Below are 1,159 nucleotides of genomic sequence, written 5' to 3'. Positions count from 1 at the left end.
GTCATTGTTGTTTGGCGGGTCCGGGCTGGGGATTCGAACCCGCCACCTTAGGTGTACGTGGCTGGCGCCTTAGCCAGTTGAGCTATAGGTGCCGAGCCGACAAGTGTTCTTTATACCAAAATGAGATAGTAAATGGGAAACCTGTGTAGAAATCTGTGTGCCTATGAAAAATCTTGCTGTCCTGATTCTGAGAACTACTTTATTTTTCATTTTCATTTATAGTAAGTTTCCCTTAGTGTGATGGTAGAAAAATAATTTTGGTTCTTGCCTAATGCAGTGACTTATGCATATAATCCTAGCAACTTGGGAGGATGAGGCGGATGGATTGCCTGAGCTCACAGGTTTGAGACCAGTCTGAGCCAGAGCGAGACTTTGTCTCTAAAAATAGTTGAGCGTTATGGTATCGCCTGTAGTCCCAGCTACTTGGAAGGCTGAAGCAAGAGAATTCCTTGAACCACATAGTTTGAGGTTGCTGTGAGCCATGACCCCATAGCACTCAACCAAGGGCAACAAAGTGAGACTCTGTATCTAAAAAAAAGAAAAAAATAGACTCACTGCCTGTAGTTCAGTGGTTAGGGCACTGGCCACCAAGGCAGGCAGGTTCAAACCCAGCCCAGGCCTGCTAAAGAACAATGACAACTGCAGCAACAGTAACAACAACAAAAAATAGAGGGACATTGTGGTGGATTCCTGTACTTTCAGCTACTTGGGAGGCTGAGGCAAGAGAATTGCTTAAGCCCAAGATTTTGAGGTTGCTGTGAGCTATGATGCCACAGCACCCTACTGAGGGACAAAATGAGACTCTGTCTCAAAAAAATAATAATAATTTTGGTTCTTTACTGATTTATAAATAGAAAAGGTAAGCATAAGCCACTGACCAAACAGAATGTATTTTCAGTCTAGAAACTAGTCTTTCTTCTACAGAATCGGAACGAATATATTGCTCACCTCAAGGATCAATTGCAAGAGATGAAGGCAAAAACCAACTTGGAAAATCAGTATATGAAAAAAAATACTGAGCTGCAGATTGCCCAGACCCAGAAAAAATGCAACAGAACAGAGGAACTCTTGCTGGAGGAGATTGAGGTAATTCCTGCTACATTAGTAAAGACCTTGTACAGTAGCTAGAATTTGAGCTGTCACCCCCAATATTGTATCA

General features: G+C 42.5%; 1 protein-coding gene across 1 annotated transcript in view; it reads left to right on the top strand.

Annotated features, from left to right (window-relative positions):
* IQCG (IQ motif containing G) overlaps positions 1-1,159 on the top strand; it is a 40,165-nt gene that overhangs the window by 21,399 nt on the left and 17,607 nt on the right. Inside the window, 1 exon segment of the mRNA XM_012813823.2 lies at positions 855-1,086. Coding sequence (XP_012669277.2) covers positions 855-1,086 — 232 coding nt within the window.

Source organism: Otolemur garnettii, unplaced genomic scaffold, assembly GCF_000181295.1.
Source record: "Otolemur garnettii isolate 467f Iridium unplaced genomic scaffold, OtoGar3 scaffold00310, whole genome shotgun sequence".
Lineage (NCBI taxonomy): Eukaryota > Metazoa > Chordata > Mammalia > Primates > Galagidae > Otolemur > Otolemur garnettii.
This window is presented reverse-complemented; position numbering and strand designations above follow the sequence as displayed.